We start from the raw sequence: 13,667 nt of genomic DNA on the forward strand, positions 1-13,667 counted from the left end.
TATTTTCAGCTGTGTTGGGTTTTCGTTGCTGCACACAGGCTTTCTCTAGTTGTGGTGAGTGGGGGCTACTCTTCTTTGTGGTGTGCAGACTTCTCATTGTGGTGGCTTCTCTTGTTGCAGAACATGGGCCCTAGGGGAAGTGGGCTTCAGTAGTTGTGGCTCGCAGGCTCTAGAGCGCAGGCTCAGTAGTTGTGGCGCACGGGCTTAGTTGCTCCACGGCATGTGGGATCTCCCCGGACCAGGGATCAAACCCGTGTCCCCTGCCTTCGCAGGCGGATTCTTAAACACTGCGCCACCAGGGGAGCCCTCTTCAAAAATTTAAAAATAGAATTACCATATGATCCAGCAATCCCACTTCAGAGTATTTATAAAATAAATCACGGGGATGTAATGTACAGCATGGTGACTATTAATAATACTGTATTGCATATTTGAAAGTTGCAAAGAGAGTAGATCTTAGAAGTTCTCAGCACACAGAAAAAATGTGTAACTATATACGGTGAGGGATGTTAACTAGAGTTATTATGGTGATCATTTTGCAATATATACAAATATTGAATTATTATGTTGTACACCTGAAACTAATATAATGTTACAAGCCAATTATACTAAATTATATTAAAAAAATGCCTGATCCCATCTGATTCTCATAACAATGTTTTGGGGTAGGTTTAAAAACAGTGTCTCCACTTTTATAGATTAGCAAACTGCAGCTTGAAGAGATTAATGATTTGCTCGACATTAAGGCTTCACAGATTGAAAGAAACCTGAATTTGAGCCCAAGTCCCCAATTCTAAGTTCTACACCTTTTGCACTGTATCACAGCCCAAAACATCAAGGGGGCCTTCCAGGAATACAATGGACTAAATATTCAGAAAACTTCCTACTGCAAAACACCTAAAGATGATAGAATATTTAAAAATTCCTTTTGAATGCATGGCTGAGACTGCAAGAAAGTAAGGCCAGTACCCAGGGCCAGACACAAAGCAGGAGCAGGAATCCAGGAACTGCAAGCTAGAACCAATGCTGTTATTGCCCCGAGGCACCTGCAGACGGATGTGCTGTAAGATAGCCCTTGATGGATTTCTTGGTGATTCTGTGAGCAATGAAATTGACATGTTATAAAGATAGAGAATATCTCATTTTGCTCCCAAAGCCATTTGCTCTTCACATTCTGAGGGCGGTAGACCTAGAGCCACTTGTATCTTCCCTCACCTCCCTCCACTCCCATCCCCCCACACAAGCCATCTGTTACATTCAAAGGGTGGTAAGATCTTTCTCCTTCAGAACCAAAAGCTTAACTTCCAGGTAGAGACCTTGCCCTCCTTTCCTAAGAGAGGATTTACTTACATTTCAAAATAAAAGCACATGCTCTCTCTCATCCTCCCTTTCTGTCTCTAGCTGCACCCCCCCACCTCTGCCCCACCCCGCGCTTCAATCTCTCTCTATCCTAACAGAGGGGAAGAGGAGTAAATGTACCAGCTCCTATATAAGCTCTGAGATTCGTAACTTTGGAATTCCTCTCCAATAGTACAGACACCCTATCCCCTCTGTAGGGCTTCCCTAGTGGTGCAGGGGTTAGGAATCCACCTGCCAATGCAGGGAACATGGGTTCGAGCCCTGGTCCAGGAAGATCCCACATGCTGCCGAGCAACTAAGCCCGTGCGCCACAATTACTGACCCTGAGCTCTAGAGCCCGCGAGTCACAACTACTGAGCCCGCGTGCCACAACTACTGAAGCCTGCGTGCCTACAGCCCCTGCTCCACAACAAGAGAAGCCAGTGCAATGAGAAGCCTGCACACCGCAACGAAAAGTAGCCCCCACTCGCTGCAACTAGAGAAAGCCTGCGCGCAGCAACGAAGACCCAACGCAGCCAAAAATAAATAAATTAAATAAATTAAAAAAAAATTTTTAAATCTGATTTAAAGAGACCCTGTATTGGTAATGTTCCCTAGGCTCCTGAAAGAAAAAAACTATTCTCTAAAGTAATATAGTCTCAACCCAAGCCTCAAAAAAGACCCACTGATAAAGGGCCAAGGGAGTAGAGCTTATAATCAAATTACAAAATATACTTGTTATGGTAAGGTAACATTTTATTTTGATTCATAGAACGTTTGGAAGAAATATACAGGGAGGTCCTCTCTACCTTCTACTCAGCCTCTCCCTATGATTAACATCTTGTAAAACGGTAGTACAATGTCAAAACCAAGAAATTTACACTGGTATAATCCACAGAGCTTATTCAGACTTCACCAGTTATACAACTTATTTGTGTAAGCTATACAACTTATACAACTTATTGGTATGTCTGTATGTGTGTGCATTAACTAACTATACAAGTTGTTATTTCTAGGAAAAATGAGAGAGAAAATATAAATACAAAGGAATATATAACTTCCAAACTAGTAAAGAGGGAAACAAATATAATAAAAAAATATCCAATGAAAAAGAAGGCAAAAAAATTAAGAAAAATAAATGGGAAAAAGAACACACAGTCAAACGACAGATTTAAACCTAAATATTTCAGAAACTACGTTAAGTGCAAATGGAATGAAATGCTTCAGTTAAAAGATAAAGACTGGGGCTTCCCTGGTGGCACAGTGGTTGAGAGTCCGCCTGCCGATGCAGGGGACACGGGTTCATGCCCCCGTCCAAGAAGATCCCACATGCCGCGGAGCGGCTGGGCCCGTGAGCCATGGCTGCTGAGCCTGCGCGTCCGGAGCCTGTGCTCCGCCACGGGAGAGGCCACAACAGTGAGAGGCCCGCGTACCGCAAAAAAAAAAAAAAAAAGATAAAGACTGTCAGAGTACATTTTAAAAAATCCTCTCATATGCTCTTTACACGAAAAGCCAAAACAAGAAATTTATACACATTCAACTAACCTAAACGTAAGAATTTTTGTTCATCAAATAACACATCAAGGGAAAAAAAAGTCACAGGAAATAGAAAACACTGTAATACACACAATTGAAAAAAGAACTAGTTTTCAGAATATATAAAGAATTTATACAAACAAATAAGAGAGAAAAAAAGACATCTGTAAAGAAAATAAACAAAAGACATGAACAGGGAAATCCAAATGGTCAATAAACACAAAGTAAGGTCCTTAATCTCACTGGTAATCAGGGAAATGTAAACCAATGAGTGGGACCACAGTGGGAAACACTATACACCAGCCAGATTGGTCAAGATTTTAGGGTCAGAATAATGGGAATTCTGATAACGTGTTGTGGGAGTATACCATTATGGAAAATAGTTGGTATCATTTAAGAAAGCTTAAGACACACTCTGTATGACTCAGCAATTACAGTTCTTGAGTTTACCTAGAGAAATTCATGCTTATGTGCCCCAGATATACATACAAGAATGTTGCTAGTTCTCGTTCCTAGTGGCCGTGTCTGAAATACACCCAATCTAGGAAAACCCAACTGTCCATCAGAAGTAGAATGGATAACTAAATTGTAGTGTATTCACACAATGTAATATGATGAAAGTGAAAAATATACAGTAACACCAGATGAATTACACATAAAAAGTAGATAAAAGGTAAAAGAAATAAGACAGAATTCATCCTACATGATTCCTTGTATATACATTTCCAAAAAAGTAACTTATGCTGCTTGAGAATACATAGGTAGGATGCTCCAGGTGGTAAAGCTATAAAGAAGACCAAGGAAATGATTACCATACAAGTCAGGAGAGTGCTTACTTCTAAGGGTATGAATAAATAATTATTCATGATTAAAAAAACTCTTGGGCTTCCCTGGTGGCGCAGTGGTTGTGAGTCCGCCTGCTGATGCAGGGGACACGGGTTCGTGCCTCGGTCCGGGAAGATCCTACATGCCGCAGAGCGGCTGGGCCCGTGAGCCATGGCCACTGAGGCTGCGCGTCCGGAGCCTGTGCTCCGCGGCGGGAGAGGCCACAGCAGTGAGAGGCCTGCATACCACACACAAAAAAAAACCTCTTCACAAACTTGGGCGTTCTTTCAACTTAAGCCACCAAAAACCTACGGCAAACATCATTCTTCATGGTGAAATGTCAGGAGCAACAATAAGACGAGAATGCTTCATTGCTGCCACCTGGGAGGCTCTTTCTTCTGTGTACATGCAAGGGATCCAGGTTTATATCACCCCTGAGGACACCTAAATGACGTTTTAAAAAGAAGTTTTATTTGATATGAATATACATATATATATATATTTTTTTTTTTTAGGCTGTACCGCATGGCATGCGGGATCTTAGTTCCCCAACCAGGGATTGAATCCGTGCCCCCTGCATTGGGAGTGTGGAGGCTTAGCCACTGGACCACCAGGGAAGTCCCCGACATATATTTTAAATACCATAAGACTCACTGTTTAAAAAAAAAAAAAAAGACTCATTGTTTTAAGTATACAATTCAATGATTTTTTTTTTTTTTTTTTTTTTTTTTTGCGGTACGCGGATTTCTGACTGTTGTGGCCTCTCCCGTTGCGGAGCACAGGCTCCGGACGCGCAGGCTCAGCGGCCATGGCTCACGGGCCTAGCTGCTCCGCGGCATGTGGGATCTTCCCGGACCGGGGCACAAACCCGTGTCCCCTCCACCGGCAGGCAGACTCTCAACCACTGCGCCACCAGGCAAGCCCTCAATGATTTTTAAAATCAGTAAAATTACAGGGTTGTGCAACCATCACCACAATTCTATTTTTAAAATGTTGTATCACTCCAAAAAGTTCTCTCAGGCCCATTTGCAGTCACTTCCTGTCCCCTCCCCCAGGCAACTACTAATCTGCTTTCTGTCTCTATAGATGTGGTTATCTGGACATTTCAAATGAATGGAATCATACAACAGGTAACTTTTTAATTTCTTTTACTTAGCATTTTTTTTGAGATTCATCCAAGCTGTAGCATGTATCAGTGCTCCATTTCTTTTTATTGCTAAACAGTTTTCCGTTGTATGGATGTACCACAATTTGTTCATACATTCTCCATTGATGAATATTTTGGTTATTTCCGGTCTTTGGCTATTATGAATAGTCTTAATATGAATATTTGTGTTCAAGTTTTTGTGTGCACATTTCATTTCTCTTGGGTAGATTTCTAGGAGTAGAAGTACTAGGTCCTATGATAAAATTAATGTTTAACTTTCTAGGAAACTGCCAAAATGGTTGCACCATTTTACATTGCACCAGCAATGCACAGAGTTTTAATCTACATGATTTTTAAAAGAATAACATATCCCGGAAAAAATCATATATTTTCATTGATTTGTAAGAGCTTTTATATACCAAGGACATTAATTCTTATTTTTTCTATACCACAAATGCCTGTGATTTAATGTTAACTAAAAAAAAAGGACAATTTCAACTAAGTAAAGAAAAAACTTCACAAGAAAAAAGACTAGAAGGAAATAAGCCAAAATATACATTATTGTTGCCATATGTAGAAAACAGATGAGTGAATTCTTCTTTTGCTTCTGTATATTTCATTACTATCTGAACTTGCTAAACAAGCATATATTAATTTTCATTCTGGTTATCAAAGTAAGTAAAAAACCAAGGAGGGAGGAAAAGAAAAAAAAAAGGAAAGGAGGGAGGAAAGGTAAGGAGGAAGGAACCCATAGACTTGATCATCTCACCTCAAAAAGGAGGCTGAACGCATCCTCCTCCTGACTTGTGAGGTGGACTGACAAGCCCTTAATGAAGACCCCCTGAGGACTTTCCACAATGGTCACAGGTGTGACCGAGGGTCCAACGTAAGGCAGAGTGGACAGGAGATCAAACAGGCTCTCATTATAGATTTCCAGGTAGGAAACACGCACAGTGATGGCCTGTGTGGGGCGTTCTTCGATCATCTTAAAAACCTAGATGGGAGATTGGACAGCAGTCACTGAGAGCAGAACTCCAACGGCCAGCCAGTGCTAGGGGAGTTCTTACCTTAGGAGGGAATCCTTGCCCTAGAAGAATTTACAGTCTAGTTGGTGTGATGGTCATCAGCAACAACAATTAGTAGTAGTTGCAGTCTATTGGGCAGTATTTATTATCATCTTGTAGTTTTTTTGAAGCCTGACTTATAGATTGGCTAATACTTGTACAGTCTCAAGAAGTAGAGGCATGATGAACAGAAAGGACTCTGGAGTGAAGATCTCTTGTTTTGTGGGGTTTCACCACATATAAGCTTCTTTCACATCCATTTTTTAATTCTACCCTCATGATGCCACTGCGACTGAAGCAGGGCAGGGGCAATACCCATCTATGGTGGCTCAGCTACTAAGGGAAGAAGTCAAGCCAGAACTCAGCCTTCTCGACTCCTAATATCCTCCCCAGTGCTTATCAGCAGGTGACTTTGGGCTGGTCTTTTCCCCTCTCTAGACCTTAACTTTCTTATCTGTTAAATGGGGAGTTGGGCTGGATGATCCCTGAAGTCCCCGCCTTGCTCTAACAGGCTAGATTTGTGCTGTCCAATATGCTAGACACTAGCCACAGGTGGCTGCTGAGTGCTTGAAATCTGGCTCGTGCAAATGAGGAATTGGATTTTAAATTTTATTTAATTTTAACTAAAAATTTAACACTGATACTAAATTCAGTTATTGGTAAACTTTTAAGTATGTTTGGAACAACTTGGGTTTATAAATCTACCTTTTCAACTGTAAATTTCATGAACTGTAAATACAGAGCAACTCTTTGTAATGAATATTTAGTGTCTTAAATAGAAATGGGTTGTAAATGTAAAATACATAGCAGATTTCAAAGACTCAGTATAAAGAAAAATAATTTAAACTATCTCAATAATATTCATATTGATTACATGTGGAAATGCTATTTTGGCTATATTGAGTTAAATAAAATATATTATTATATATTATTTAAAAATAATTTCACTTGTTTTGCTTTTTTAAATGTGGCTATTGGAAAACCTAAAATTGCATATGTGACTTACATTATATTTCTATTGGGCAGCGCTGGGCTAGACTATAAAGTCTAAGATGCTGAGATACTGAAGCGTTGACAGTGGGATGTTAAGGATATTGCTTCAAGAAATTATCGCATGGATGGTCATACACTAGAGGAACATCTACACTTCTTACAGCACAGGGCTATAAAACCTCAAGATGCTTTTTAGGGAAAAGTCCTTTGCCTCCCACCTTCAAAAAGCGGGTCCTCACAGAATGCAGGCTAGCAGACTCTGAAGGAAGGCCCATCCTGTCTTCAGTCACACTTCCCAGACCCCCAAGGCTGACTCGGTCCTGAAAGCTCATGTCATGCCCTGCTTCTTCCCTTCGCTCTTTCTGGGGCTGTGGTGGTGCAAGAAACCAGAGCAGGCCAGTAAGGAAGCTCTGCAAGGGTTCATATCTCCCTCATTAAAACCAGGAAGGAACAGGATTAGGACCTCTGAATCCTCAATTACAGGGTCACAGACCATCAGAGCAGCAAGAAGCCAGTCAGCACATCTGACTCCCTCTTTAACAAATGAGGAAACAGGCTCAGCATGGGCGTAGGTCAGAGCCTGGAACCTAAACTCTTGGCTTACACACACACACACACACACACACCCCCCACCTGTCTCCCCTACAGGCTGTCTCCCCTACAGGCTGCAACTCCTTTGAGGCTGGACCCCACTGTCTCCAGGAGCTCGCCTGGGATGGGCAGCATGTATGGTAGAAAGAGGGGACCTATGTGGCATCCCACCCACGGGCCCACTCTCTACCTGTTGTAGGGCACGAGGGAGGATCCCCCGGTGCTTGTAATTCTCAGTTGCCCCCGTCATGGTGTATGTCTTGCCAGCTCCCGTCTGCCCGTAACACATGATGGTGCCTGCAAATATTTCAAAACACGTCTTGGTGACACCCAGAAAAACAGCTCCAAGGATAGCTCTCCCATCCCCCAGCATGCCCAGTGCCAGCCAGAACCCTAGTGTGAAGGTGGCCATCAGGAGCAGCCAAGGACAGCAGGAATTCCTGCCATGGAGGGTGGGTGAGCAGGGAAACAGGGATATAAATGGTCAAAACACAGACAGCTGCTCTGAATCTGTGGTCCATGTAGTGCTCTACTGCTTCCTCTCCCAAGAGGGGATCTGATCCTAGGGCTTCTGAGGAGAGCAGGGAATTCCAGGGAACAGAGGAACTGGGAATTTTCCTAGAAAGATGAGGGAGATAAGAGCATTGCACTCAGCCCTTCTTTAGCAAGATCATGAACAGCCAGGCTCTCAGGGCTTGGCCTCCCTGCAGGACAGCCCAGGCAGGAGGAAAGAAGGGCTTTCAAAATCGCCAGGAAGAGATGGGAGTCAGAAGGGCGTTTTCTGTTAGTGGTGGGAATTCTTTGTAGACTGCAAATTCCCACTGCTTAAGGGCTGCTAGTTGGTCCCAGGGCACTTTCAGAAATGGAACACCACGACCAAGCCCTGATCTGTCACATTGCCCTCTGGGAAGACTTTCACTTGCACCTCTCTCGTGCTTTAGGTCTACCATCACCAGGCTCTGGGACACAAACCAGTCACCCTGGGCTCTGGTTCCCATCTGCTCTTCTTCCTGGCTTGAGCAGCCTGAGCCAGACCCAACCCAAAGGCTGCTTCTGGGCATTTACAAAGCAGATCTGCCCGGGCAATGCTGGGCCGTGGAAATCAGTGTTTGCCTTTGCCACGTGAATGCTCTAGTTCCTGGGATTGGTAGGTTTTACACAAGGGGTCTTAATTCAGCATCTGAGCTGGAGTCAGAAGCAGTGTCTGTTAATCCTGCAGAAATGTGCAGGAAGGAGTCAGTTCAGCTGGGACTCAGAGGCCATTTGTGGCTCCACAGCACTCAGAGCCCACGACTCTTAGCCTCCCCGGGCCTTAGCTCCTTTGTCTCTACTTCCTCAAGGCCACATCCCCTCAGGACCAATGGGGACCATAGCTATATATCACACACAGGATACATTACAATGTTTAGGCATCTACACTCAACGGACTTTTAAGCAGAAGACCTAAAACTTGCAAACAGGGAACATTCTAGTCAGGAGCCATCAGACGGGCAAAGTCTACAGACTGTGATATATTTTTTTCTATGGATTTTTTTTCTTTTTTTGGTCACGCCGCGTGGCATACGGGATCTTAGTTCCCCGACCAAGGATCAAACCTGCCCTCCCTACAGTGGAAGCACAGAGTCTTAACCACTGGACCGCCAGGGAAGTCCCTCTATGGATTTTTTAATCTTTTTAAGATTTTAAGGGACTTCCCTGGCGGTCCAGGGGCTAAGACTCTGTGCTCCCAATGCAGGGGGGGCAGGTTTGATGCCTGGTCGGGGAACTAGATCCCACATGCCGCAACTAAGACCTGGCGCAGCCAAATAAATAAATAAATATTTTTTTTAAAAGATTTTGAAACAGTCTTAGAGTGAACTAGTTTGTAAAAATTTCCCAATAAATTTTAATTTGTTAAAAAAGCTTTTTAGTTAAGCTTTTAAGAAAGTCAAAGTGTACTCGTCTTTAGTGATATATGTAAATAATACTATACTACAATAGAATAGATTGATTGCGCTGGTAGAATGAATGGAAATATCTCCTAGCAGGTAGCCAAGAGAAAAATGTTTTGACTCCATCAAATTTATCATAAAGACATGTTCAAAACTAATATTCAGGGGATTTGAAACAGGATAATAGTTGAATCCCCATGACCTATAGAGAGTCAGGGTCATTTAATCTTCCTATGAAGGTAGGATCCCAGGACCATGGATCAAGCCATGCCCACAGTATCACCAAGCAAATAAGTTTCCCACCATAAGAACATGGAGACAGACAAATAAACAAAAGTTAGTAAGTGAAGTTGTATTTCATTCACCACAAAATACTTGTACCTCTTCCTGGGTGAGCGGGGGTTCCACAGGTTCTTATGTAAAACAACAGTTAATTAACTAAATTACCATTATAGCCATTGAGGGCTTGAGAAACCACATCCTTTCCGACTGTCTCATAAACCAAGTCCTGGGAGGCATCATGGAGAACTCCATCCAGCTTGAATGACCAGTCTGTCTGCTGGTTATTGACAACTCCTCTCTGAGTATTTTTTTTTAAGTGAATATCAATGGTCTAGGAAGAGAGAGAGATACTTGTTAAGAAACTGGTATAAAAAAGTCACTGATAGCCAAGGCCTGACCTGGAGGAAACAGAGGAGGTGAACTTTAGGAAGAACAGGGACTTGCACATATTCTGGACGACCTTTGGGAGGTGGGAAGGAAGGCACTGCAGGGAGGCCACATATCCTCAAGGTGGAAGGATCAGGAGACTGGAGCACTTGCTGGCTTCCGCACATCTCACCCTAGTGTTCAGGGTGCTGTCTGTCTTGGTTCCCCCATTTCTGATATGGGGTCAAGCATATTTATCACATATCAATATTTATCACATTAAACAAGCTTTAGATAAATTCAATAAGCACAGGGAGGCCTTGAATTAGGCCAGAGAGAAGAGCGGGCTTGGTGACGGAGGCCTGGGCTTGAGCCCCATCTCCCTGGTGACTGGCGGTGAGGCCTCCCTCAGCACTGTGGTGAGCACTTACTTCCACACACACGCTATGGGCTAATGTGAGCAATGATGAAATGATAGCCACAGGAAAGGCTCTGGACTCCTCAGACACAGTTACTCACTGGTATTAAATTGAGGGTGACTACCTACTTGTAATCAGCAGATTTTTAGATGCAAAGATTTCTAAAAAAATTTTTTAAAGTTTTAGATCCCTCCATAGCAAGCCACTGTGGCAGCAGCCAGTTTAAAAACATATTAAGTTAGGTCAATGGTAGATTCCAATCTTCGAAATGGGGACTTCTAATGTAAACAGACTCTCACTGGAATCTTATACTGGCTGCCCTAGTCCAGAAGCCAAGACACAGCCACATGCAGAAAAACTAAGATCAACAGAGAAAGGCTTGGTCTATTCATACATTAAATGCTCTGTGCTTCAGTCGTCACTGAATCCGTGTCCATCAGCGTGCACTTCACAGCGCTGCATGTGAGTTTCTTTCTGACTGCTAGGACTTTCGAACCTTGAGAAGTTGGCCTTTGAATTCCTCTCTTAATGTCTCCATGCTGCCCATAGTAGATCCACAAATGTTTGCTGAATGAAAACATCCCGTAGTCTCGAGGTGTCCTAAGCCTGTCACAGCCTTCAGAAGAGTTGTCAGGACAGTGGTGGGGACAGGGGGATGGATAGATCTTTCCAGTTCTCTCCATAAGAGTTTCTCCCTCCCTTTGGTAAGTTTAATAATAATCATCTGAGGACATTCCTATTGTACTTCCTGGGAGATCTGATCACCAGAAAGTTTTATGAGTGTGGACAAATGTCAGCTTCCTGTGTCAGATATAAGGACAAAGGTAAACTTTTTTTTTAACTTTTTATTTTATATTGGAGTATAGTTGATTAACAATGTTGTGTTAGTTTCAGGTGTACAGCAAAGTGATTCAGTTATACATCTATCTATTCTTTTTCAAATTCTTTTCCCATTTTGAGACTGACATGTATACACTGCTGTATCTAAAATGGATAACCAACAAGGACCTACTCCCATTAAAAATGGGAGTTTCATGAGTTTCCTCATCAACAGCATTGTGGGGGAGTGCTTTGGCGTTGAATGACTCTAGATTCCATCTGAACTTTTACCAATTCTGTCTTGGTCCTTAAAAGGTTGCTTGGAAACCTTAGAGGTTGTAGTGAGGAGGGACAGAGAGATGCCCAGGCAGGTGAAGGCAAACACACTGTACTTACTTTGTTGTCATCTCCATATTTGATCATTTCATGAGCAAAGTCATCAGTAGGTTTGACACGGACAAACGCATGAACTTTTTTCCTAGTACCCATTCTAGCTAAAAAGAAGAAAATAGCAAAATTTTCAGTAGTCGTCCTCCAACAACCATTAGAATGGAGGTGTCATTCATCAAGATCAGAAAACATGATGTGCAGTCCATGTTTTCCTCTCCCACTGAGAGCCAGTCTTCCTTTTGCCCCCCAGCATTTCAGTGATCTGTCCACAGGATGCTGTTCAACAAGTCCGTGTACTTCCTACTTTACAGGGTGCCTCACCACTCTCCACCAACAACCCCCTAAGAGACCGAAATACAAAGCAAAAAGAATGCTCCCTTTAGTGGCCTAATTTTATTTTATTTTTATTTTTTATTTTTATTTATTTATTTGGTTGGTTGCGTTGGGTCTTCATTGCTGTGCATGGGCTTTCTCTAGTTGCATCAAGCGGGGGCTAGTTTTCGTTGTGGTGTGCGGGCTTCTCATTGCGGTGGCTTCTCTTGCAGAGCATGGGCTCTAGGTGCATGGGCTTCAGTAGTTGTGGCACATGGGCTCAGTAGTTATGGCTCACAGGCTCTAGAGCGCAGGCTCAGTAGTTGTGGCCCACGGGCCTAGTTGCTCTACAGCATGTGGGATTTTCCTGGACAAGGGATTGAATCTGTGTCCTCTGCATTGGCAGGCAGGTTCTTAACCACTGCACCACCAGGGAAGTCCCTAGTGGCCTAATTTTAGATGTGGTTTCTACAAATGCTCCGTATCAGAGTTTACATACACTTAGCCTTATTCATTATATTTTCCTCTAAAATACTGACTATGAAATGCATCAGAACTAATTTTCTTTTTTTCATTAATATACCTAACTTCAGATGTAGCACCTCCTTCTCTACCTCCATTAGACTAACTTAGATCAGAAAAAGATTCCCTGGAAGTACATTTAATCTAGCCCATAGTCTAATATTCTTTCTTCTCTGCCACTCCACTGAGAGAAAAATCTCAGTCCCCTACCTCCTCTGCCTCTCCTAAAACATAATTATGTATATTCTCATCATTTTCTTTCAGGCAGGCACACATATATTTGTATTCCTTCATTTATACTATCACAAGTAATTACCATGTATAATAAAATGTTAAAATAAACATTGAATGTAGCTTCATCGAATAGGTTGAAAGCTTATAGTTACAAATGACAGAGAGGGAGATTTAGGTAAATTAACTTCTTATTATGTGGAGTTTTCCTATAGTGGGAAAGACTTTCTCAAAGTAAGGACCATAAACACTACAAACAGTCAAGCAAGATGCCAACTAGCAGAGATGCTACAAAAGGGATTGTTTGTATTACAGGGAGAGTTAATTGATCTCTAATATCCTGTCCAACTAAAGTATTTCATAAACATTTTTAAAAATTGAATTGTACAGGAATTCCCTGGTGGTGCAGTGATTAAGAATCCACCTGCCAACGCAGGGGACATGGGTTCAATCCCTGGTCCGGGAAGATCCCACATGCCCCAGAGCAACTAAGCCATGCGCCACAACTACTGAGCCTGTGTGCCACAACTACTTAAGCCCGTGCGCCTAGAGCCCGTGCTCCACAAAAGAAGCCACTGCAATGAGAAGCCCGCACGCCGCAACAAAAGAGTAGCCCCTCTCACCGCAACGAGAGAAAGCCCGTGCACAGCAATGAAGACCCAACGCAGCCAAAAATAATAAATAAATAAATTTATTTTTTAAAAAACCAAAACTGGGCTTCCCTGGTGGCGCAGTGGTTGAGAGTCCGCCTGCCGATGCAGGGGACACGGGTTCGTGCCCCGGTCTGGGAAGATCCCACATGCCGCGGAGCGGCTAGGCCCGTTAGCCATGGCCGCTGAGCCTGCGTGTCCAGAGCCTGTGCTCCGCAACGGGAGAGGCCACAACAGTGAGAGGCCTGCAT

General features: G+C 42.9%; 2 protein-coding genes across 10 annotated transcripts in view; one reads left to right on the plus strand and one right to left on the minus strand.

Moving 5' to 3' along the window:
- The window catches only part of KIF9 (kinesin family member 9), a 53,522-nt gene that overhangs the window by 36,993 nt on the left and 2,862 nt on the right, over positions 1–13,667 (minus strand). For 7 of the 9 annotated variants that reach the window (XM_089918090.1, XM_022573300.3, XM_089918094.1 and 4 more), the window contains exons 2-5: positions 11,708–11,805; positions 9,873–10,038; positions 7,685–7,791; positions 5,616–5,840 (exon numbers count right to left, since the gene is read on the minus strand). In XM_089918090.1, coding sequence (XP_089774216.1) covers positions 5,616–5,840; positions 7,685–7,791; positions 9,873–10,038; positions 11,708–11,800 — 591 coding nt within the window. In that variant the 5' untranslated portion in view covers positions 11,801–11,805. The remainder of the gene's footprint in view (positions 1–5,615; positions 5,841–7,684; positions 7,792–9,872; positions 10,039–11,707; positions 11,806–13,667) is intronic. The other 2 variants (XM_022573301.3, XM_089918092.1) reach the window with 1 other exon arrangement.
- The window catches only part of KLHL18 (kelch like family member 18), a 71,580-nt gene continuing 62,369 nt past the window's right edge, over positions 4,457–13,667 (plus strand). Inside the window, exon 1 of the mRNA XM_022573303.3 lies at positions 4,457–4,829. Coding sequence (XP_022429011.1) covers positions 4,809–4,829 — 21 coding nt within the window. The 5' untranslated portion in view covers positions 4,457–4,808. The remainder of the gene's footprint in view (positions 4,830–13,667) is intronic.

The sequence above is a fragment of the Delphinapterus leucas genome, chromosome 10 (assembly GCF_059928025.1).
Source record: "Delphinapterus leucas isolate spDelLeu-1000000601 "Yukka" chromosome 10, BTC_Dleu_Yukka2, whole genome shotgun sequence".
Taxonomy (NCBI): Eukaryota; Metazoa; Chordata; class Mammalia; order Artiodactyla; family Monodontidae; genus Delphinapterus; species Delphinapterus leucas.